Source organism: Schistosoma haematobium, chromosome 1, assembly GCF_000699445.3.
Source record: "Schistosoma haematobium chromosome 1, whole genome shotgun sequence".
Classification (NCBI taxonomy): domain Eukaryota; kingdom Metazoa; phylum Platyhelminthes; class Trematoda; order Strigeidida; family Schistosomatidae; genus Schistosoma; species Schistosoma haematobium.
In genome coordinates this window covers 19804387-19828153 of record NC_067196.1, presented here as the reverse complement: position 1 = coordinate 19828153, position 23767 = coordinate 19804387, and the positions used below count along the sequence as shown (strand labels likewise).

At 33.6% G+C, this 23767-nt stretch overlaps 1 protein-coding gene across 1 annotated transcript in view; it reads right to left on the bottom strand.

Moving 5' to 3' along the window:
• The window catches only part of SNAI2_2 (Snail 2), a 109913-nt gene that overhangs the window by 66171 nt on the left and 19975 nt on the right, over positions 1–23767 (bottom strand). The window contains exons 8-19 of the mRNA XM_051212307.1: positions 22496–22888; positions 21864–22238; positions 20839–21053; positions 17117–17404; positions 16313–16553; positions 13786–14075; positions 11307–11574; positions 9937–10060; positions 5692–6017; positions 3687–3796; positions 1690–1878; positions 52–199 (exon numbers count right to left, since the gene is read on the bottom strand). Coding sequence (XP_051073340.1) covers positions 52–199; positions 1690–1878; positions 3687–3796; positions 5692–6017; positions 9937–10060; positions 11307–11574; positions 13786–14075; positions 16313–16553; positions 17117–17404; positions 20839–21053; positions 21864–22238; positions 22496–22888 — 2967 coding nt within the window. The remainder of the gene's footprint in view (positions 1–51; positions 200–1689; positions 1879–3686; positions 3797–5691; positions 6018–9936; positions 10061–11306; positions 11575–13785; positions 14076–16312; positions 16554–17116; positions 17405–20838; positions 21054–21863; positions 22239–22495; positions 22889–23767) is intronic.

Below are 23767 nucleotides of genomic sequence, written 5' to 3'. Positions count from 1 at the left end.
AACATTAATAGTAATGATGATAAACAAAATAAACTTTAAAATTACACTAACTTTTTAAATTAATTTTAGAATGTTTCTCCTCAGAATCACTTTTTATGTCTTGATCGGAAACACTAGAGTTTAATGCATCTGAATATAATTGACAAAGTTGATCGTCCCATTGATTACAAAGGTTTGTACCAACAAAAGCTCGTAGTAACTATCAAATAAAGAGTCCCAAAAAATGCTTTTATTTAAAGAAAAAAACATCAAACAATAATTGTTTATTTACAGAAGTTCATCAAAAATTCTCAAGAAAAACTTCCAGTATTAGCAAACTATTCTATTAAGTAAGAACTTTCGTCTAAATTTGAACGAATAGTTTCACAATATTTGGGCGCCGAGTTAATGTGAGACATTAAGGAGGAAGAATGTATTTGTAAAATCTCAGCGAAAGAATTTGAAGTAAATCCAACGTTTTGCCTGGCAATCTGGTTCAAGCTTTTTCAAGGAAAATATAATCGAACAACAAAATTATCGATATTCGATAATTTTCCTTGAAAAAGCTTGGACCAGATTGCCGGGTGAAATGTTGGATTTACTTCAAATTCTTTCGATGAGATTTTACAAATACATTCCTCCTCTTTAATATTGTACTAATTATTTCTGTATGCTTCTACATAGTAAGCCATTTAAGAAAATGGGTAATTTGACACGACAGAAAACAGTCTTGAATGGATAACATAATAGCGGCTGATTAGTTCAACATACTTAAAGCTTTGTCAAAGACTGTTACGATAAGATTAAGATTTTCATCAGTTTATAAATGATGTTAAGATTGTCAAATAACATCTGTCAATTCTTTTTTCAACGAAAGCTATTATAATTTAGAAATGGTTACTCTCATGAGTCACTGTAATAAGTATCAAATAGGATAAATTAACACATAACAATTTCGCTTTTGTGGCATAATTTTTCAACTTTGACATTTTAATTGTTTAACAACCATCACTAACTTAAAAAATAACAGTGATGCGTCAGTCACCTTCATGGATAATCAAAAAAGATTTATTCCAAAGGCTAGTTATCCAGTGTTATTGATCGGAAACAAGAGTTTGATTTAAACAGGGTAGTATGTTGTTAATCGCTTAGAGCAAATATATACACTGAAGTATTTTTAGTTCAATTCATATCACAGTTAACTACTTATCCAGAGCATATGAAATGTAAAAATGTCATATGTTATGTTGTGCGGTTGTCCGAGTTTGATAGTAATATTCAAACTTTAGATGTGAGTCTAAACCAACTACTTGACTGAGAAGACAGAAAGTGAGAAGTTTCAGTGATTGAAACCGAATCCAGAATATATGTACACTCATTCATAAACATACATCTTTTTTCCTTCGAAAATCAAGCTATACTTTCACCCAATGATGGGTGCTTTCTTGAAAAATAAGACCAAATCTTGACCAACAGAGTATGCTTATCTTATAACACGTCATTTGACTGTCTCAGATTATCACCATAGATATCAATATTACTTTCAATTATATTAAGAATAATGCTTTCTGATGCAATGCTAAATAATAAACTACTGAGACACGTACCCCAAGAACCATTTTAAAAATAATGATAGATAATTTTACATTTTAAGTTACTTATACTTTTCATATCAAGCGAAAAGTAGAGACATAAAATAAATAAAATTACCTGAGTTGATAACTCTAAGCATGGACCAGGCTGCCAATTGTAAAATGAAGTTAAATAGATTAATAATTCGTCTGCATACGGAGCAGTTTCATCAAAATGAAGATTTTCCAATAATCGACCGAAGGAATATAGACAGGTATGTAGTAAGCCCATTAATCGATCATGAGAACCAGTTAAATCAGCCGATATCTAGTTATTGATGAACAATAAAAATAAGAAATCTAAACATGAATGCTAAATAGAGGGATTTGATTTACAGTGAAGGACTATTGAGTAGTGATCAATATCATATTTGTCTAGTCCTCAGTGGTAATCAAGTCCTAATGTCGCTATCAGGCTAAGTAACTCTTACTTACTTACGCCCGTTACTCCCAATGGAGCATAGGCCGCCGACCAGCATTCTCCAACACACTCTGTCCTGGGCCTTCTTTTCTGGTTCCATCCAATTCTTGTTCATTTTTTTCATGTCTATTTCCATTTCTCGGCGTAATGTGTTCTTTGGTCTTCCTCTTTTCCTTTGGCCTTGAGGATTCCATGTGAGGGCTTGTCTTGTGACGCAGTTGGGTGCTTTCCTCAATGTGTGTCCTATCAACTTCCACTCCGCCTGGAGTCCCTCCGAGGGCTACTGCCGGTCCCAAGAACAGATAAAGGAGGGGGGTTGGGCATGGGGTTAGCGTCCCCATCCCGTAGAAAACTAACTCGCTAAAAAAACGCTAACCAGAAAAAATTATTCAAACCTTCTAAGTAACTTTACATTTTAGTTAACTGTGTCATATGTTAGGTGATTAGAGGGAGTTGTCAGGATACCATATACCTTGGTTGATACTCGTCAGCAAAAAGTAGGTGAAGACAATCTCTTTGGTTTCTACGTGATTTTATAATTATCGATTAAAGGCGTTAGGTGACATAATTCACGACAAGTCAGAATGCTACAGATGTATTCGCTCTTTTTTGTAAAATACTCAAACTTTTTATGACGCAAATTACATAATTTACGACTAATCTTTTCTACTATCACTGATATTATTATTATTACTTCCATTACTCTGATATTTGTATTGATAGTTTTATCTTGTTGTGTTGAAGGGCTGTGTCAACTTGGAAAGATCCATATATATGCTAGGTTTTACGTTAGTCATGATATAAAGCCATGTCCCAATGCTTTAGGGACTCAATCTTCCATCACTATATCAAATGTTCAGACAGTTAACTGGAATCACTAGGCCTCTGGTACTCAACATAATACAAGAAGAATTACCTATTTGCTGGAATGAATTATTATTATTACGAATAATTAGAAATCTTTCACTCCTTAATAAGATTCACTATAAAAACTAAATATATTTGAGTGATAAACAGTTGCGTAGATTAAATTAAACTGAATGATGATCCGATGTGTGATTTAATTAGGTTCAATTGATTGAAAAAACCCAGAACAATTCACTTTTAAATACTTCCACACAAAAAGAATTTGAAATGAACAGATATACAAGTAAACAAATGCCCTAGTACGGTTGAAGGGAAGGGAGAGTCCACTCTCTATCTCGAAATGCTCTTACGTGGCCACGAGTATACGGACACTGAGTTTTTGCGGTGGGATTGTTGTTTACGAGGTTGAGAGGACGAAAAGCGAATGTCCGGAGCTTTCATCGGAGTCAGAAAACCCTGATTTCAAACAAATGGTGCATATGGGCTCCAGGATGCAGTGCGAACAAAAGACGTATGAACCTATTGTTGGTCACCGGCTACCATGAAACTGCATCTCTTAAAGTTGTTCCACTGCTTTGTGGATTAGACCTTTAGGTCAAAATCTTGGGGTGTGACCCCCTAAGAAAACCACTTGCTTCGGTCTGGTCTGGGCGCCCGAGCAGTATCATAGCCCTTACACAAATCAGTGATAACTACTAGTGGTCTCATTGGTATTGTATGGCGCACATGTATTTGGTGCCCCTTTTAGCAATGTTTATGTGTTTAAATAAATAATAAATAAGACTTACTTTAAAAGATTTATATGCAGTTTTAAGGGTTCTATATAATAACATATATTGTGGCAAGTTTGCAAAATATCCAAGAGTTGAAGAAGTTAATGTTGGAGAATGTCGAGGTGCTTGATAAATAAAATAAATAACAGACAACTAAAAGTTATATCAACAATCCAAGTTATTTTTATTATTATTAAGTTCCTTTTATAAAAACTATCTCATATAAAATAAGGGTATTAAAACAAAGCATAAATGAAATCTGAATAGTAGGAAAGTAACAATTTTTTTAAAAGAAAAAATCAGCTAGACTAAAAAATAAGTAGCATATTTGGCAGAAGATAAAAAAAACTTTTGAATTGCAGTCACATGAGACGACAAAGATTACGGCAGTAAACAGTAACAGCAACCCAATCCATGAGGACGGTTGATAGTCTAAGAAAGACCACAAATACAAACGGATTTATTCTCTCAATTAACTTCAAGAACCAGTGGAAAAGTATAGACAATATACAGATATATGGGAAGAATATAAAGTCAAAACAGATTACAAAGCTTTATAACTAAAAGGAAAAAAATTAATGCAGCTTCCTAAAGTGGTGATCTAATGATAATCTAACAATTTCATTTTTGTTGAACTACTTCATTAAGTTTCTATCTGCAAAGGTGTTATCGTAGTGTTTAAATTGTGACAGAAGTTTCCATCGCTGTACTATGGGGAAAAGATTAACATCATGTAATGTTTCCATTGATCAATTATTTATTACTATCAAACAAACAAATCAAACAATAACAGATTTCTAGGCATTAAATCACATAGTGAAACTACGTTGATCACTTCTTATGCCACTATTCCCTATTTATGTTAATATTAGCTTTCAAGATCGCAACAATATTCTTTTGATTCAATTCATTTTACAAAAAATCTTGTGTCTACTGACATGGATGGCATCAGTAACTTGATATATACACAATACACATTAATAAACTGTTAAAGGGACTGACATATTATGAGGTGAGTGCTACGTTAATTTAAATATTTAAAACATAAGATGTAATTAGTATTTTACAAAGTACACAAGCATTTATGCTGTGGTTATGTAAAAACAGAATACATTGAGTAAACACAATGTTTTCTTTTTCTACAATAGAGAGATATCATCTATAAGACAGATTACATATGACTAGAAGTTAATACTTTTTTTCTCATTTTTATCAAAATTAAAACGGTAAAAGCATAGTATAGGAATGGGATAAAAAGAACCGTGACAAATTTACGAATGGTTTATAGCTAGTTGGAAAAATCTCTTATCAACGGTAATGAAAATAAATAGCATTGATGAGTATAAAAAGATTTTACATGATTAATGAACACATTAACGTCTTTTACAAGTTACTTTCCTTTTGGATTGAAAAAAGACAAATTCATCCCTATAGATACAGATTGTTTGTCTTCCCGAACCCTTTGAAAAACTCAAATAACTTATTAAGAGTTCTCACACTGTTCTTAGTTAAGATTAAATATTTGAGGTTGGAATCAGGGGTTTAATGTCAGAATTTTCAACCCAAACTGTTTTACCTATGATGAGAAACTGCACTGTAATTATGTAAATAAAAAAATTTCGCATAAATATTTAAGTCTTATCTGATTAGTTCGTTTATAAAAAAAAAAGGTTGTTAGTAGGTTAAAATTAGTTTCAGGACTAAGTATTTGCATTTAAGATTTAGGAACAGTGTCAACACAACTGTTACATCTAATTTATAGAGACACAAGTGAGCATTTGATACACTTAACACTATTAATTTTACTCTATGGTAGTAAGAAATTATTTTTTGTTATCAGTTTAAGCGTCTTGAGGAGCATACAAAGTTATTTCTACTTCTCGTTATATGTGATACATAAATTTCACAAAGAAAATTTTAATTCTGGCTGGCTCATCTCTATACCATACTTTTACTACGGAAACTACATATTTCTAATGATATGAATTTGCCACAAATAATATGTATATGAATATCTTACCTGGCAAATGTTTTCTCAGAGAACCACCTAATTTTGTTCCATAATTACGTTTCTTACTAGATGATGTATCCACACTACCAATAGTACCACTGTCGCTCATAGGAGTATTATTGACGGCACCAGCAGGAGAATTGATGATTTCGTGATCAAATTTGGTCATAGAAAAATGGGTTCTTGTCTGAGCTAAATTCGCTACAGAATGCATAAATGATTCGGATATACCAGAGTAAATTGAACTGATTGGAATTTTGGAGGTTACTGAATCATGTTGATGATGTTGAGGTAAGCGAATCCCTTCGAAAATATGCCATAGTATGCAACAAACCCTATTGATAAAGTAAACATACGCACAAAAAGTCGGTAGCACTGCTGACTATATGTCACTGTAAATAAAATTTGACTATAAAGAAAGTAAGATTTCCATCGTCCTGACCATTGTTTTTGGAAATAAATAACAGCAAGGCCTCGTAAGTAAGAAAGATGAACGTAAATAATACTACATAGTCGACTGTACAATCTAGACAACAATACTTCGCCACTTTAAACGTAGATTATTGAAGTTTATTTTTTTAGTGAAATTTGAACGATAAAGTAACGACTGCAACAACTTAGAGATTAAATAGAAATATTCTAATTGTAGATATAAGAATCAGATGGTACAATCTAGAAAAAATTATGCATTTTCACATTAACTGTAGCAGTGCAAAGATGTTACAGATTTTAAAAGTAGGGGTGTGAAAACTTGTTATTTATTCTATATTGAAACGTATTTCTCTCTTATTTTTCTCTTCGAATAGTACGGTAGTCGGACCAATGAGCTTTGATAAAATTACTTTGTTTTCTCAATGACAGCTTTGTTTAGTTCAGGGTATATCTGTACTGAAAAATTGACAGTCATCACTTAATCTATCATCAAGGATATCATCCAAGAACAATAAGCAGTGGCTCGTGGTTGAGATCCTTAGATTATCGAGTTAATGAGCAAAAAACTTTAAATAACCGAAACTCAACGGTTCATACCTATAACTTATAGGTTGCTTACACTATTATATACCTTTGTGTAACAAAGTTATCAGTCGTTGTGGAAGACCGTTTATTCTGTAAATATATATAATATGTAATTCACTTACAAATCAATACCTATCTTAGATAATGAAACAGCAGGTTTCATCCCCATAGGTCTTAAGATCCCTTGAAATATATATATATATATATATATATATATATATATATATCGAAAATCCGATGGCAAAAGGAAATATATATATTAAGCCACATTATTTAAATCAGACATGAAGATGGGATCGCATGACTACGATAAAAAGCACTGTAAACAGGTACAGAAACCGGTAAAAGGCAATTTTTTATTTTTCCGAAAATACTAACATACCATTGACGATTGGTTGAAAGAAAGTTTAAAGTTTATTGGCAAAAGCAAATAGACGGGGAATAGGTTACAAAAGAGAAGTTAGCACCCTTGTAAAACTTTATTTTGTATAAAAGATGATGTTCTCTGTCTTAAACACATTCTCTTCCCCTTGCATTGAATTGGGGAGCTTTGAATGCTTGAGAAAAATAATAGGTAATTGCAGATCGCCCCCGAGTGCCCTAGTACGGCTGGGAGTGGGGTGGGTCCGCACTCCCTCTTGAAATGCTCTCACACGGCCACGCGTATACAGCCTCTGCAGAGGAAGTCCTACTCACTGCCTTCTCGTGGCGGTGTGCTGTTTACGAAAATGACACGACGAAAAGCGAATGTCCGGCGCTTTAACCGGATCCCAAGACAATGGTGCACATGAACTCCAGTATCCTGAGGGAACAAGTGGCGTATGAACCAATCGTTGGTCACCGGATACCATGGGACTGCATCTCCTCACGATGCTCCATTGCCTTGTGGGTCAGACCTTTAGGTCAAAAGGCTTGAGGTGTGGGCCCCTAAGGAAACCACCTGGTTCGGTCTGGGTACACGATCAGTATCACAGCTCACACACAAATAAAATGAAAATGTCGATACTTATGGAAAATACTTGTCTTGCTTCGATCAACAATCAAACGATTCACATTATTATTATTGTTACTATTATCATTTTTTACGTCATTTAATCACTCTCTTTTATTCCCACTTTATGTATCCTTATTTTTCGACTTATACAGTAGCTCGTCTATGGTGGAAACTTGGTTCTATCTAAACGTTCTCGAGTCACTAACTTTGTAAATTGTATACTACCATCAAATACGAATACTGAAGCAGTTTTCCTGAAACCACGTGCACCATTCAAACTGGCTGCCTTCAACGTTCGCACACTTATGCAGGTCAGACAACAGATAAGGCTGGTTATGTCTTTGGAAATTCTTAATATCGGCGTTTATTGTCTATCCGAGACCCGTATTCAAGATTCTGGTGAAGTACCACAAATTCACTCTCCATCTGTCGCTTCAAAAAGCTTCTTTTACATGCGTTTATCCGGGGACCATATGGCATCTTCATCTGGTTTCGCTGGCGTTGGTGTCGCACTAAGCGCTAGAGCTGAGGCAGAACTAATCGATTAGATCCCCATTAACAGTCGGTTATGTGTAGTTAGATTAGAAATTTCCATCAAAGTGAGAAGAAATCGGGTTGAGAAACAATGTCTTTTCGTCATCTCCGCCTATGCCCCGACAGATTGCAGCCCGAATGCAATCAAGCATAAATTCTACCACCACTTAACTGTTCTTCTCCAGAAAATGCGTTCGACAGATATTGTAGTATTAGCCGGGGACTTGAATGCTTAGGTCGGGCGTCTAGGCACAGAAAAGAATCGTTTAGGTGGCCCATGGGGACTTGTTGGTCGCAGGACAGATAACGGGGACCGTCTACTGCAACGGTGCACAGACCACAACCTATTTCTGACTAGCACTAACTTTCGGCACAGACATCGCCGATGTGCCACCTGGCGTCCTCCCTCTGCAACTCGAGCCTGGACTCAGAGTGATCACGTCGCGATCAGCTACCGCCGGCGTGGTTTTGTACAAAACTGCCAATCCTTTTGAAATACCTATCTGGACTCTGATTATGCCCTGATCTGCGCCAATCTTACCTGCCATCGACGACATTCTGGAAACAGCTCTGATGGATGCAAGTAATGACGGTGTGGATCTGTTGCCTGAGGAAAGATTTATCGACCTTGAGTATGCGGACGATATTGTCTTACTGAGCGATAATGCACAAGCCATGCAATCCACACTTAATCAGTTGGCAATCAGTGTTCGTAGGTACGGTATCTGCTCTGCACCTTCGAAGTGCAAAGTACTTCTACAAGACTGGTAGGATTCTAATCCTGTACTCACCCTGGAGGATGAGCAGATAGAAGTAGTTGAGAAGTTCGTGTATCTAGGTAGCTGCATAAGTGCTGGTGGTGGCGTGAGTGATAAGATCAATTCACGTGTAGTGAAAGCCTGAGCGACTTATGCAAATCAGGCTGTAAATGGTCGGATCTACAACGCGTCGGTAAGAGCAGTTTTGCTCTATGCTTGTGAAACCTGGCCTCTCCGAGTCGGGGATGTTAGACGACTCTCTGTGTTTGATCATCGTTGTCTCCGAAGGATTGCTGACATCCAGTGGCAACACCATGTTAGCAATGCAGAGGTTCGGCATCGTGCGTTCGGGCACAGAGACGATAATCCAATTGGTGTCACCATCTTGAAACATCGACTTCGGTGGCTTGGACATGTACTATGAATGTCGTCCCAGAGAATTCCACGTCGTGCAGATGCTGGGACTGGTTGGAAAAAGCGGAGAGGTGGTCAGTGTATGACATGGTGTCGTGGTATGAAAGAAAGCTGCAAAGGGCTGGCTTCTGTTGGTCCTTCACGATTCCACGGCTGGGGTCCGAGCGATGGTGCAACATAGTGGTTAGAGACGTTATTAGATATGTTTCAAAATAGAAGCCAGTGGCGATCCTGCTGTAACCTTCTTTTAATTTCTTCATAAAAAATGGTTGTTTCTTCCTTAACTGAAAAATTTCTTCCGACTGTACCTTTCCGTTTCCCCCATCATTACTCTTATTATTACACTACCTTACACTAATCTGTTCGTTTTCGTTTTTTCCCTCTTCGAATTCTCCTTGTTTTGTGTGGCGTATATATATTTGGTTCTTTTTTGTACCAATATTTATGTGTTCAAATAAATAAATAAAAATAAGATCATTTATATTTACGCAAAGCTTAGACCAAATAATATATACTTTTAATATAAGCATTACTAACCTCATTAAATGTTGCATAAAAGCCAAAGCATATCGAGTAAATGGTTGTTGTTTATTTGAAGTAGGTAATTCATTACCATTTTTATCTTTCGAAGATCTATCCAAGAGTGTATAGACAGACCAACCTGTAAAGCAAAAGTGACTACGATGAATCATCGTACATAAGGTTTACTTGATGATGTAATTCATATTTCTGTTAAATAATTCATTACGTCCTGATAATTAGAATCCAATCAGTCAAAATATTGAAATGTTTGAAATCGCATGGGTACACTTGAATTAAATGCTTTGGAACGAGTGATTCTTAATGACACCCTAAAAATTCCACAAATACGCACTCAGATCGCCGTAAATCAAAGTCAGTTGCATAGAGAATAGAATTTGTGCTTTCTTTTAACTTCATGACAACTAGGGCGTCAGTCATTAAAGATGAAGTGTAGCTTCAGTTGAAGATTATGTTGCGTTGCGTTTACATATATGTTGATGTTATAAATTAAATGAATTTTTGATACCTATGTTTCCCAGTGGAATAATAAGTTATTAGTCGGGGTTACGTTGCTACGACTCAAATTATATTTGGTACGATTATCTCTTAGTCATAAATCAATCGGGAAAACCCGATGGATAAATGAAAAACGAGACAGAATTAGAGGTTCAATTGTACACCTTAATAAGTTCATAACCGGAGTGGTTTCAAGTGGTAGTAATTTAAATTAAACCGCAATTTGGTTTTTCTTGTAGCATCAACCATACATAGAAAAAAAAGCATTTCATTATAAATTCCTATTCGTTTATATTAATCAAAAATTTTGCACTTAATATTATAAATAAGTACTGTATTATAATAAACATATATATTTTCCTCTAGTAATGATAGTATTTTGCATAGAATACGCAAAAATGAGCAACAGGAAAGTTGAAAGAGCCAACTAGAGAATGAGAATAGTTACTGTCGTTCCACAATAATCTTCACAGGATCATCGTTACTCCTGCTCCGAACTACTAGAGGTTGCACAAGTTGGCAGTTCGTTGTTTTCTGAAATATCCTTTGTCGAGTTTCAAGATCATGTATTTTCACTTAATATGCAGAGTTGTTCGAACCCAATTCGTCTTCTTGAATGTCAAGTTTCCTTGATCCTCTGACTTTTCATTTTTACGCGTCACGTTGGGGATTATTGTCACACTGTTTATCAGTTACCCTTCTACTGAGTTAGCATTAGATTCTGTTCGTATGAAAATAATCCCAATAGAACGTAATTAGGAATTAACGTAGACCGACCGAAAACATGACACGAATATAATGTCAGCTTACAACTTCAGTATTCAGTTATTTTCTAATGTAGTGTCGAATAATACAAGAATATAACTTACGTGTTACACAACCAGTACACAAATTCAATAAAGAAGACTGGAGTTCTAAGTCAAGTGATGTTACTGGGGCTGAAGACAACAGAGTGAGACAATGCCAAGATAAGAGAGATAGACGTGATCTGCGGTGAGTAGGTTTTACGGAATTTTCATTTGATAAAGTGCTCTCAGAGGTAGTTGATGATGATGGAGAAGGATCAAACCATAAATGAGAATAACTGAGTAAATGAGATGATCCAATCAACTGGTTCAAGCAACCAACAACACCAAGCTGGAAAGTTTTTAAAAATGATAAAAATACACTAAATATTCAGAGACATTTAATGAGAGTAAAATTGGAAATTTATCGGAATTATTTCTACTTTATTTAAAATTTAAAAGGGATAACTTAACATTACATTGGTGAACTTAACAAATAAGTAGATGCAGACTTATTATTTCAACAGACGTTACAGGCTTACAAGCTAGTGGACAATCACAGTTGAGTATATTGTAACTGCAACATTACTTTCCATTTTGATTGACATGATGGATTTCAATGCTTTTTCTAAATAGATGCTCAAAACATATGACAGCAGAGCCAGGATTTAGTAATTAATGACAGTATGTTATGATACCATGAAAAAGATCAACGTATTATCTGTGAACAAATACGAGAGGTGAAACCAACTAAGTGAGGGAGTTGGGGAACCCATCTAAACTTATCTAGGAAAATGATATCATAAACACAAAGACAGATTTTAAATGTGCTCAATTCCGCCGCTTATAACGTAGACAAGATGCTTGCACTTCTGTAAGAGAGCGATACTGTTCAGGAGCCCATCATATACTACCTTAGTGATATCAATCATGGTCACTGAATCTTGAAGTTTTTTGTATGTAATGAGCATTAGACTGAAGATAACGCAGAAATATTGCTTGCTTATGGAAAGGGATGTTGATGTTAGAGTGTTACAGTAAAGTGGTAGATTGCCTGAGAAACTAGTAGACCTCCGAAATTTTTTGAAGCCCAGGTAAATGTGTCATAAAGTTTAAATAAAAAGCCAATAATGAAACTACTGCTTGAGATACGAAAGGACGATTTAAGACCGTCCACTGACCTACGATACATCAAGACTAAAGATTTTACGTTTAAGAGTTTAAGAATTATTGTAATTAAATGGAGTAAGACCTGGAGGAAAGAGGACGTATGTTGAGAAACCCAGAGTAGCTCCACATAAACCTGTGTACAACTCATTCTTACCTTGTCGCATATCATAATGAAGAGACCACAAATCACATATACGAAGCGTTATCATAGAGTTAGTCTTATTAAAAAGGCTTGATAAAGGCAATGAACATTAAGGTAACCTATTGTGTCACTGAATAAAATGTAAAGCGAACACAACACAGGAAATTTTCTTTCCAACAAAATCGATTACTTAAGCTGTACATTGGTATTTATAGCTGTTTGACAAATGTACGAGTCTATGGAAGAGTAGAAATAGATTATATCGTAAAATTATCCAAGATTTCAGATATCAGAAGGTTGCGTAGTGATCAGGAAGTTAGAGAAGGATGGAAGGGGGTAAAAATAATTCACGGATCAGAAAATATGAGGAGCAATCAACAAAAACAAAGAAAAAATTAAAAAAACGTGGAGGTCGTAATGACGTTTGAATAAAAGTCACCAAAAATTTTTAAAGGATAATAACTGAACATGGTTTTTGAAAAGTACAAAATAGTAGTAATAAAAATGAAAACAAGACCAAAACATAATGAAAAGGGCATTAAGGCTATGAAAGGACGAGAGGTTGAATGTTATGATTTGGCACGCAGAGTTCAAGCTTGAAATAGCGGATTGTCAACGCCTCAGTAGTGCATAAGTTTTTTTATTCGACCTCCCTTTGATCCCACTTTTGTAAATGTGTACACTTGAAAGGAAGATTCCTTTGTACTGAACAACCGATTGTTTCACATTCCTCTCTTAAAAGCTATCCCGGGTAGTGTTCTGAGATGCGTTTAGAAAGTGTTCACTTTGTACGGCGAAAGAAAGCTGCCCTCTAAAAGCAAGTAAACATGTAGATGTACATCGATGTAACTCAAAGTGGAGATTTTCAGATCACATCATGATGTAATCTCTTTTTATAACCATACAAACTCACATTTATCAAACAACTATAAATACGAATGCGTGGCACAAGTAATATGTATATTATAACAACCAGAAAATTACCGTTTCAAGCTGTTGACTACTTGCCTTGTGAATAAAAAACCGGCTGAAATGAGAGTAATAACTATGGAAGGTATTCTATTTTTTTGGTGATAAATCATGTTATTCCACGCAGATAATAAGAGTTTCAATCCAGTGATCAGTCTTAAAAAATTTACCATACTCCGCATATATTCAGAATTGTATTCAGGTAAATAAAACCCAGAAGTTGTTTTAGTAGAAATAAGCACCCATTACCCAAAATGTTTACGTTAGAAAATAAAAATTTACCAGCATGTAGCGATCTTCAGGTAAAATACTAGAACATGGCAATTCCATTAGAGCAGTCAAACATTTACGGAAGAGACGTGTAGTTCCTGCACTACATAAACGAAAATCGGTAACTTGGTTACTTATTTTATTGTGTTCTGCCTCTGAATACAATAACTGTGACATTTGTGATTGATAAAACTGTCGTCCAATAGGTCCAACATCCATTTCCATTGGTAGAGTGGATAAACAAGGTGGTAAACCATGAACACCCAAAGCACCAACCAAACCATAACATGAAACTTTTGATTCTATGGAATAAAAAACCAATCAAAATAAGTAGCTGGAAAGAATGGTTAATATTGTTCATGCATGTGAAGAAACTTTGAACATCACAAACCAAAGATCCTGAAACAATTATTACATAAAATCACGTACTAATGGAACAGTGTGTACTATATTTAGTCAGAATTTCAATGGTGATTTTAATTCACAGGACGATATTAGGGCCACTCTGAGACCTATAGATAGTATGTAATTTTAGCTCCTACCAAACATAATTTAATACTACAAAGCAATTGCGATCAGGATATATACTGAAGGGGGCAATCTCTTTGTAGTATTCACTTACCTTAAGAAGTAACCTCTTATTATATATGACAGTGCCATGTTCTTATAATCAAGTCTCCCTAAGATAACTAATTTGATGATTCACTAAAATCATACAATTGAAAATCACAACTCATGTTACACTGTATGGAAAAAATTGGAATTTTTTAAATTTAAATAACTGCCGAAAGATATGCCGGTAACACCTATAGAAGTATAGTGAGCTGAATCAATCACCTAAAGACATTAAGTCCTTGTGCTTTGGGTGTTAACCATTTCTAGTGGTTATTTTATGCTCCTGACCGATGGAACCAAATTAACCGATCACGATTGAAGCATGAACAATTAACATATAGTTGCTCATGAAATAATTAATTATATTTAAAGAAGAGCGGGAAATGGAAACAAAGCGAAAGCGACAATATTTGCAAAATACGATGAAGTGATTGCATTTCGTTGCTTTTTCTTCAGCCACATATAAGCTAATAAGTTTACTTATTTCTAATTATTCATAATGTTCGGCATGTCTTAAGACACTAACCAATACTACATGCTAAGAATTCTAGCTATAATTTTGTTTACTCCGCGTCTACTAGTTCTTCCATAGCCTGGTGTCCCAGACTCCGCCAGTTATACAGATAAGCAGCACTGTTTACCTTGAGCCGAAACAGCTAAACTTCTACTAATTCGCTATTTATAACTCTTACTCTATCTTCTACCATGAGTTCAAGAAAGAAGTCAGCAACCAACCTCCAGTATTATCATAATTCAAACATATGTGGGCTTATAGTTATCATTACCAAGGTTTAACTTGATAATTTCGAATGAATTGAGCATTGGGTAGATTGTCATAAATGAACTAATATATTTGTAATGTCCCAATGAGTAGGAAAATTAGATTTTCTGACGTTTCGTGACTCTGTAAGCCACTTCTTCAGAGAATAAATAACCAAATGTATTATTTTATTTATATGTGGGTTTAGATACAGACATATTTGACCGCAACGTACCATAAAATGAAAAGTCACAATTATATATAAACGAGTCAAGAGAGGCTTTTTAATTATATACCAAAATTATAAATAATAACAACAATAATAATAATTCGAAAACGAGTTACAAAAGTTCTGACTTTTATAATTATGAAGTGTCAACGAATAGGGAATAAGTTGTTTGAAGTGCGAAAGAAAGTACCACATCACTTACTAGACGCGGAACACAAAGTAGATGTAATTAAATGCGATCAAAGTTATCAATAAACACCCCGATTCTAGTTCATTAATACTCGCTGAAGAAGTCATAGCAACTGAAAGACTTAAACCTGAAATTCGTATTCAAAAAGTCAGTAGCTTTTCCTCAACTGTTCTGATAACAAAGTCACTTAAGTATTTCGATTCTTTTTTCATCAATTAATTGAAATTACAATCTAGTGAATTTAACTCGCAGGTATTTTTTTTTACGTTTTACAACTTTTCAGACTTTTCATTGTATTCTAGATCTATCGCTCTAAGTAATTATATAACCCTGTTGAAACTAATATTTAATTCCTTTTACACTCCAAATAACTTATCCTTTATTGATTGACAGTTTATTCAATCAAGTTCAATATTATGCTAATAAATGGCAATAAGGAGACTTATTAGCCTATATGTAGTTGAAGATAATGCGACGAAATACAATCACTTGACGTTGTTTTGCAAATATGTTCGTTCTTGCTTTGTCTAAATTCGTGAAAGGGACCAATTGCATGAAAAATGAGAACGGTTTAAAACTTTCCAACTAACCACTCTACACAGTGTCATGGTTAATAAGTCAAAACAATATCAAACCCTAATACAGCCTAAAAAATGGTGTAGGTTATTTAGGGATAAATGGAACGCTGAAAATAGCCAAGAAATATATATGTTTAAGTTGTTTTACATGACATCTTATCACTTACTAATTATTGAATACGGTTGTGGCAGCCAAAAGTGCAAACTTCGCTTGATACGGTTTGGTAGTAAACCTCCAGTAAAAATACCTAAATTATCACCAATGCCACTAGTCAGATTGGAGGCTAATGCAACTAATGCTGTAGAAGCTAATTCACGTAAATCTGGATCAGTATCACATAAAATTCGCCAACACTCAGTCCATGTCAAATCAATCAGTCTAGCAGGCATTACAGAAAACAGTGCTGACTAAAACAAATAAGCGAAGAAAGAATTATTAACAATGTATTTAAAAAAATTGTGATTAGACGTCACAAATCTCTATTTACAACGCCTAAAGTGTGTCGATGATGTTTGGTAATGGAGACCTTCGTTAATTTGGGATTTTCTATCTTTAAAATGTCGACACACTCCATATGGAATACTTTTAATGGTGTAAAAAACAGAATTTAGAATAGTATAGAAAAACATATTCTTTTCTGCAGTGTTGTACTACCTTTTAACTAGTTTTGAATGTTCTGAAACAAATATTGCTGTAGAGCCAATGATTGATAAAATGTTTACAAAATACGATAAATATGTAATGCAACTAAACATTCAGATCAAACCTTTCTTGCATCTTATGGGACGAAAGCTAACAAAATTAATAATAACGCTTGCAACACTTAGACTTATTATAATTTATTTTCCGTAAAATAATTAATTCAGTGTAGATATTAGCGAATTAGTTTTTTCTAAAAAGGGTATTTAAATCACAAACATGAAACACCTATTAATAAAAAAAAAACAGAACTATATTTTAAATAACAAACCTTTGCTAATTCATGTGTCTTCAGTGTTCCTTCTAAATATCCAACAGATGCCCAGTCAAGTTCAGTGACTAAGGTTAGCAACTCACGTCGAACTAATCGATAAGGATGACGTGATGCATGAATAACAATTGAACTCAGTGTTTTTAGAAAACGATACACCAAAAGTTCATCTGGTAATATGTTATATCCCTTTGGACAAAATGAGGATTTCCGATCAGCACAAGACAATAAAGCGTTAGAACATGCTCGTAAACCAGATAAAGCCCATCGTAAAGTTATCCCAGACACCTTGAATAAGTAATAAACACAGAAGTAAAAATACGTTTTTCAATATTACCACAACTTACGAGTAGTTCTTTTAGTTTTTATCAAACTGCCTTGATTGCGTAAGAGAATATTTAGGAAAATATGAATGACCGGTAAGTTGTCATTTACGAAGTGACACATAAAACGAATTTGTTATTTATCACAAACTTAAGTAATGACAACTATTTGACCCAACAGATATGAAAGAGTAAGTTAGGAATATGAGGAATATATTCATTTCTTCAGCTATCACAGAAATTATGTAAACAAAGGTCATAAAAAAAAACAATTTACACTCTTGAAAAGGATTACTCAACAAACTTCACTCTCCAAATCATCTTAAGAACACAACTAGAAAAAGAGACAAAATTGGAATGACATATGATCGATAACAGCCATAAAAAATGTGTTATGAAAAACCTTAGACAACTATTTCCAGTTATTTCTTTGTCGTAAAAATAATTAACTGAAAAGTTAGATTATGATCAGATATAAATAATCTGTATCCCTAATGGGTGAACTAAAAAAGCATCAACAGAGAGTTAAGTAAACCAACTATAAGTTATAGCCGATTTTTCACTTAAAAAATTGAATACTGTCATTGTAATATATGACTAATATTAGGAAAGTAGTATAAATCTTGAAAATTAGACATTGATTTCAACTAATAAGAGTTAAATTTTATTAAGGAAATTAATTATATAAAAAGATAAAGTGTTGGTATGATATCAAGTACATAGATGTTCGATGGTTAAGTTTTTCTGTTCATTAAGAAAACATTTTCACATTTTACATATACAATTATACTTATACTTACGGATGACCTATGGTAAATGTAAGTTATTAATTATTCTGAGTTAAAAGAAAAACAAATAAAATTTCACTTTCTACATTAGAACAACACAATACTTGTCCACTTATGTTTTATATCTTCATAAAGAATTATCAACAATTAGTCACAAATTAATAAACTGAACATTAAATGGTTACAATTACTGATGAAAACATCAAGTTAAATACATAGAGAAGTTATTTTATGAAGTTTACCTTTAGAGAACAAGAATTCAAGAATTAATATTACCAACTTTCTCCCTGTTTAAACTTTACTAGTTGTAAAAACAATAACTGAAAAGTAGAACAGCTAGAATTTATTTCACATCAATTGACTGTTTAAAATTTTTTTAAATTAAAAACATCTATGAATTACACTGAAATGTATCCGTATAATAGAGCATAATCAAAAGTGATATACATTACTGAAGTTGTTTGTAAAAAGAAATTGAAAGAGCAAGTTACTTAGAATTGGAAAACTGAGCAATGTAATCATTTCAACAGGAAGCTAAGGGGTTTAAACAAGTATAGAGGAAAGGCTACATGCAAAACCGAATAATTATGGTGGATGAAATAAGGAAAAAACCATCTTAATTGAGGAAAATGGTTTGGAAAAATTTACTTCATATTGATGATGCTAAATTCACGATAGTTTTGATTATTTTTAATGGCAAATAATTTATTCGCGCTTTCATTTCCTTATCGAGTTAATTTAATTTCGAAAATTCATCTTACTACTAATTCTGCTTAGGTATTTTACTTTCATTTCTTCATGTTTAATAATCTTTATGAGTTAATCATACTATTTAACAGTATTAAGTAATTAATTTCACTTTTCATTGTTTTGAGTATATAGTATATCATACAAGCCAATACAAATGAATTACACTTCTTGATTGTTGTTTGTCACTTCTAAATATTTACATTAACTTAAGATCTAATTATTACTGTAATTGTAGCAGTTACTTATAATTCTCTTGGACTCACTGAATCTTTGTTTAGATATATCAGTTCTCAAATTATTTTTTTGTTTTTAGTATCGGTTTCGACTACGGACAGTCGTCAACTTTAGACAGCTACTAGTTGTTACTCATACTTTATGCAATTATTTCAGGAAGTGCTTTTCATATTTAAATAAACTGACACATTAAACGCCACAGAAACTTTACGAATTGATGTCTGTAACTATTATGCATGTCATTTTGTAATAATAACACCGCATTCTTGATAAAAACTTTGTCTTGGATTCCGATTTTTCGCGTGTAACTGTTGCGTGGTCAGAAGACTCGATAGATACTAAAACCATTATAATGTGCAAATTAATTACATAATTGTTGTTCTTTATCTATCTTCTACAACATTCTTAATTTAGTTCTGATCTAACATGTAAATACGAATAATAAATTTACATGTTCATTGATTTTTCCTACTATGTTTGATTATTCTTAGTGTTCACTGTGAAAACATCATTTATGTTGGGTTGTACAAGTCACAGATCTCTTCTCTATACTAGTTAATTGAAATATCTGTTCAAACAGATAATTCATTTTCTCTGTGAATCAAATATCATGACCACATTACTCAAGCATTGTAACAATATTAAGTGGTTATCTCTTTAGCAAGTACTAAAAATGAGTTATCGTAGCACATGTTTTCCTGTTACTACACTATAAAATAAACCTCTCGACACTTTGATTACTGAATAATTCAAATCCAGAAATTATTGAGAGGGGGTAGTTAATGCTTATGAATGTGAAGTATTCACTTCTTAAAATATGAAAGCATTTATAAACTTTGACACTGTATGTATTTTGGACGGTTTCAGCTAAAAATCAATTATTACTGAGTGCGGAGTATGGTTCAACAAATAGATATTAATGTCTGAGTAAGGAAGGCAATGGGAATACATCAAAATATATTACATGGCTAGAAGACTATTAAAAAAAGGATACAGAAGGAAAAGATTATTTTAGAAAGTTAACTCTATAAGTCAGCTAGTTAAGGAAAAATTAAAAACATAAACATAGATAAACGTCCGGGACATTCAAGTATCCTCTTTATTTTTTGCTCTCTGCTTTCTCTATTTTCTTTCACGTTTTAGCTGCTAATGTGGACTTTGTAACCGGACTGAAACCGCATGACGTTACGTAACAGATTTGACCTTTTCATTACGTTTATATTTCAACCTTGATCGTAACAAAATAAGGGATCTTAGCAGCTAGCCTGTTCTAAGGTCTCATTTAAAAATATGACAGCTTCCTATTGATAGGAAGATTCCATTAAAGCATTTAATTTCTGAATATGGTGCAACAGTACGGCTGGATCTCACAACCAATATTAGTGGTACTTCACTAAACTCAGTTCTCTTCAGGAATTTAAACGCGTTATACAACTTCTGAACATACTGAAGCCCCAAAAAGTAACAACGGTCATTATTTAATGCCAAACAAAAAAGTCTTAGTCTTTTTATTTGGACAATTCAAGTCGTATTGCCTTCTATTTGCAAATATTCAGTAGTATTAGCGGTTACAGCCCAACTAAATTGAAAGAAAAACTGAAATTCATATGCTATAAATAAGACCTACATCTGTATTTAAATATGAGTCCAGTTTGGTGAAAAGATGATCTAGGCTTGTATATACAGCGAGTTTATGATCATTTAGTAGTAAATAACCAGGATCTTGATCTGTTAGATTTTGCCAAACCAAATAAGAGGCTATCAAATTCCCAATGAGAATGCAAAGTTGACCTTGAGCTTGTGGGTCAGTGTTGTTACTGAGAAATTCCAGAATCACCTCAACTGTAAAAGCATAGAATTAGGCATTAATGTGTTTGCAGATAATAAGGATCAATAAGATTTATTAATAATTAAAAAAGGGGACAATTTATTTTGTAAATGGTTCTCATTATCAATCAATAGGAACTAGAGAATCACTGATAACCAAAGATCGAATAGCTACTCCATTCTACGTCAAGTTTCCTCAACATTGGGAATTTTCATGTTCGAACAGCATGGGGCGTAAGGAATTCAGCTTTTACAAACAGCAAGCTTCCATTCGGATACCAGAGACAGAGTCAACGAATGATATTTTCAAACGTGCCGATCAGGTTAGTGAAGCCGACGACGCCTAGGACAAACTCCCCCCTATTATCCTCACCACCGAGTTGATAATGCAACGTAATGACAATACTTTAACTGCAATATTCCTGAAGCGTTGCAGTGAGAGAAGGCAGTTCTTGATAAGAGAAATTCTATTTCCAGAAGACAAAATTGCGGTACAATAACTGTCTTTATAGTCACGAAAATGACCTTGGAAACACAATCAAAAATGGCAAACTAAAAGTGAAAGTAACCAACTATATATTAACAAAGGTCAGTGGGGTATTATGTCTTAAAAAAACTACTCAGAACTTGTTCATTCTGTAGTTCGTCAGCAAAATTAAAAAACTAGATAATTTGAGACCATCTTAGCAGTCAAATAGTGTCATTCTTTATGTGTCGATACAACTGAAATATTGTTTGTTTCCAATAGGATTGTAGACGGTAAACAGAAAACCTAGTTGGCATGAATATTTATAAAACATGAAATTGATAACTAAGAAAGATTACCTGCCGTGGGCCACTGAATTTGTTTTACACTCAGTTGATCATTAGGACAACACTGATCACCATTTAGCTGAACAAAAAACATAAATGGATTAAGCTGAGCTAATTGGGTTAAACAATTGATAACAAGCAACTGTAAACTAATTCGAGGTGAAGTTGAAGGCCTTGGCCACTGATGATGAGTTTTAGAAGTTTCTTGGGCTTGCGGCATCATATCAAACGATAAGAGAAGAAAAGGTAATAACCAATCAGCCTGAACTAGATTGATTGGTTCACCTTGATTATTAAGGCAGTTAATGAGACCTAATAAGTTGAAAGGACGAAATGTCGAAAAATGAATGGACGATGGTTGCTGATCGTATACATGGTTTTCTGGATCTGTAAAAGAGGAATGAATACGCAAACTACTGAGCTAAATAATACAAGTCATCAATTTATAAAATCAAGGTGCAACATTTTAAATTTAAACCACAAATTATATTTGCACGAAACAATATCCAAAGGTTTTAATGATAAATAAAAGAACATTAATAACTCTAGATGTAAGTATTTTATCAACTAGATTTTATGGTTAATTTAGATCATAATACTTCATTTTAATTATAATCACTGGGAAACGTTAATATATGACTTACTAATTGAGTCATGACTATAATCAGTTTGAGCAAACTCTATATTTCTGGATGAATCACCTACAACATTATAACCTAAATAGCTGAATACATCATCATTGTCATTATTCACTGATTTCTCTCCATCTCTAGCCAACTGAGCACGAACAGCAGATAACTGATTTTGAATCTCTTGTCCATTGATTGCTGTGTCATTTGAATCTATCTTTATAGAAGAAGATAAACTGGAAGAGGATGCCGATCGAATGAAATATGTATCACAACTATCGACTGACTGAAAATCTGAGCTTGGACTCTTATCATCAACTGACTGTGAAGAAAGCGTCCTAAGGAAACGATTGCTTGCAACAAAATCAGGTGTTTCCTTGGAGTTAGTAATATCGATACTGAGCTCACCTGTAATAATCAGATTGTAAAAATAAATAAAATTATATGATATTTGTGAAGATCAAAGTTATTAAAGATAACTTCAGTACTTTACTAATAAATAATAAACTACTTACCTGCCATTAATATGCTGTGTTAATTGAATACATTACAAAGGAATAAAGTTTGATCAGGTAAAACTATTTACTTGGTTGGTAAAACGCAAAGTAAGAGACCCGAAGGTTTTGAATTCTGCCCCAGTGGGGTCATGTATGTACAGTGTTGAGGAATCTGGGACTAAAGAGAAACAGTCCATCTAAGGTCATTAGCTAATGAAAGCCAAGAATATCAATTATATTTACAATGTGTTGACATAAACTGTCAACAAATTGAATAGTGTCATGAATTAAAAGAAGTCTATTGATTAGAGCTAGACAGTGTAAATAATCATGAAAATTAGGATATTTAAATCAGAAATCACATACACATTTGTGTAATTACTTCATGATTTATATTTAGGCGAGCCTTGATCCTGAGAGATATCGATTACAGGTGAATCGTTTACAGGTCTGGAGTTAAATGGTACAAGTTAACAAACAAAAATTGTAATAAACGTAATAATAGTCAAAACCTATTAAATAAACACGGAAATGTTGGATGTAAAATTGAAAGTAAGTAAGGTAAAGCAAGATTGTGAGACTTCACAATTCATAAATGTTTGTATGGTTTGATGGACTGTTACATTACAAACAGCAGATATCTAGTGCTTTTTTACTATGCGAATTATCTGGAAAGAGTCTTATATTATTGTGTTTATGTGAATCGACCATGAACTGAGTGGAAAAAGAGAAAGTAACAAAACTGAAAAGTATGCCTTTTATGACAGGAAAAGAATAACAGAAATTATTC